The sequence below is a fragment of the Sinocyclocheilus rhinocerous genome, unplaced genomic scaffold (assembly GCF_001515625.1).
Source record: "Sinocyclocheilus rhinocerous isolate Xijiao unplaced genomic scaffold, SAMN03320098_v1.1 scaffold1046, whole genome shotgun sequence".
Classification (NCBI taxonomy): Eukaryota; Metazoa; Chordata; class Actinopteri; order Cypriniformes; family Cyprinidae; genus Sinocyclocheilus; species Sinocyclocheilus rhinocerous.
In genome coordinates, this window is record NW_015646218.1 from 350734 (window position 1) to 353072 (window position 2339).

Below are 2339 nucleotides of genomic sequence, written 5' to 3' on the forward strand. Positions count from 1 at the left end.
CTGGGCGAGCACTGGGTGAGAGACTTCTTTCAAAAACATAAAAAAATCATACTGACCTCAAACCTTTGAATGGTAATGTGTATTTTAGAGTTATTTTGCCTATACACTTAAGTGATACTTTCAAATAATTGATTTGGAGTAATTACACATTTGAAATGATGAAGTTTCACTTCACTTAATACTAAATAACACACTACAGTTAAAATTATAATAAAAAAAACTTACATGCTTTAGTATGTTAGTCAAAATAAGTAAACTTCTTTAAAGCACAACAAAAGATTATTAAAATATAAGGATTTAAACTGTACTAAAGTATGTTAAAAATACAATATGCCCTTATAAAAGTATCAAAATGTCCTTTAAAATCAATTCCAGGGGGAAATTCTTTCTGACATTGATATACTGTTGCTTTTAAACATGTGATAAATGGCTGCTAACTTACTTTCTACAACTGACAGGTGGCCATTGTTCAGTTCAGTGATGACGCCAGGACTGAGTTGAAGCTCAGCTCCTACAGCGATAAGGAGGCTCTGCTGGACGCCGTGCAGCGCATCACCTACAAGGGAGGAAACACCAAGACAGGCATGTATCTCAATCCTCAGAGTGAATTAAACGCCACTGACAGCTGCTCTTGTGATGGACAAACTGAGTTTAATCACAATCTTCTCAAAGATCTCCGTGCACACAGACATTCTAATTACAACCTTAATTTTAAATAGGCGTGGGCTAATGGTTAGAGAGTCTGACTTGTAACCCAAAGGTTGTGGGTTCGAGTCTCGGTACCAGCAGGGATTGTAGGTGGCGGGAGTGAATAACCAGCGCTCTCTTCCACCCTCAATACCACGACTGAGGTGAGACCCTTGAGCAAGGCACTGAACCCCCAACTGCTCCCCGGGCCCCGCAGCAAAAAATGGCTGCCCGCTGCTCCGGGTGTGTGTTCACGGTGTGTGCGTGTTCACTACTCACTATTGTGTGTGTGCACTTGGAAGGGGTAAATGCAGAGCACAGATTCCGTGTATGGGACATCATACTTGGCTACACATCATGTCACTTTCACTTTTAAAAAAAAAACAACTAATGTATCTTATTTTAAGTATGTTTAGATATTTATACTGGAAAACCAGACATAAACAATGATAAAGAATTATATTTTTAATCTAAGGGTAAATTGGCCTTCAAAGCCAAGGAGCCAAGGAGACAAAACATCAAAGTTCTCCTCTAATATCCAAAATGGTTTTCCTGGTGGACAGCATGCTGGTCCAACAGGTAGATCTGGACCAGATTATAACTAACCAGCATAAACCAACTTCTACTGCACCAATTTGGAAATTCATGCTGGTCTTTGAGCAGTAAAATCTCCTTGTAATCTGTGTCCAGCTTTATTCATCCTAATACTTTTGCCAAACATTTATTAATGTCCTGTTTAAGAAAACCAAGAGCAAGAACATCATAGTATGATTTTGAAAAGTGGCATGGCTCCAGCTCAGTGAGCAGCAGAGCAGCACGGTGTGTCCCTACGCTTGCGTTCGTGCTGTCTTGCTGTGAGTCTTTGTTCTAAAATGAAACACCTCTCATTCCACACGGTGAAGGAACGGCAGCCCCCACCCTGCTGTGTCCTCACACACACAATTGTCCCCGTATAAGGTATATTCTCCATGGCAATGAGCCCCCCGTCAGTGGGTGGGCGGCAGATGCTGTGCCTCACTGGTGAGAGCAGATACATGTCTATGGACATGTGTGATCCAGGCATTATGAGCCCGGTGCATTTATCCATCCCGGCTTTAGCGGGCTGCTCATTTGAAACATGAGCATGACTTCTTTTCTGAGGGTATTAGGGCTAATCCCTCGCCTGCATTTTCCTACATTCATATTCAGAGGATGAGGTGAGGATCAAAGTGATTGGCCTCATTCAGTGTGTTTAAACTTGGAAAAAAAAAGAGATGTCATTTCTGAGTATTAAGACATTAAGTATTAAGTATTAAGTATGTTTCTCTGAAATTTGGAAAATATTTAAATGGGATGATATTGTTTTGATGTTCAAAGTTTTCAGAGAATTATGTTTTTAGAGTTTTTACCTGATGGTATGGTTCATTTTTGTGGCCTATGGCATGACACTAACCCACATATTTTCTCATTAGAATATTAAAGGAATAATTAACCCCCCAAAAATGAAGATTCTATAATAATTTTCTCTCATGCGATTCCAAAGTGATTTGTAAGTGTAATGTAATAAAGGTAATGTAATTTATTAATTATTTGTCATTTATAATGTAAATTATAATATATTATAATTGTTTATACTTATTTATTTTTTTTATATAAATTTTCTTTGTGTGTGT

General features: G+C 38.5%; 1 protein-coding gene across 1 annotated transcript in view; it reads left to right on the plus strand.

The window, feature by feature from the left end:
* LOC107707159 (collagen alpha-1(XIV) chain-like) overlaps positions 1-2339 on the plus strand; it is a 141843-nt gene that overhangs the window by 83854 nt on the left and 55650 nt on the right. The window contains exon 26 of the mRNA XM_016511076.1: positions 459-582. Coding sequence (XP_016366562.1) covers positions 459-582 — 124 coding nt within the window. The remainder of the gene's footprint in view (positions 1-458; positions 583-2339) is intronic.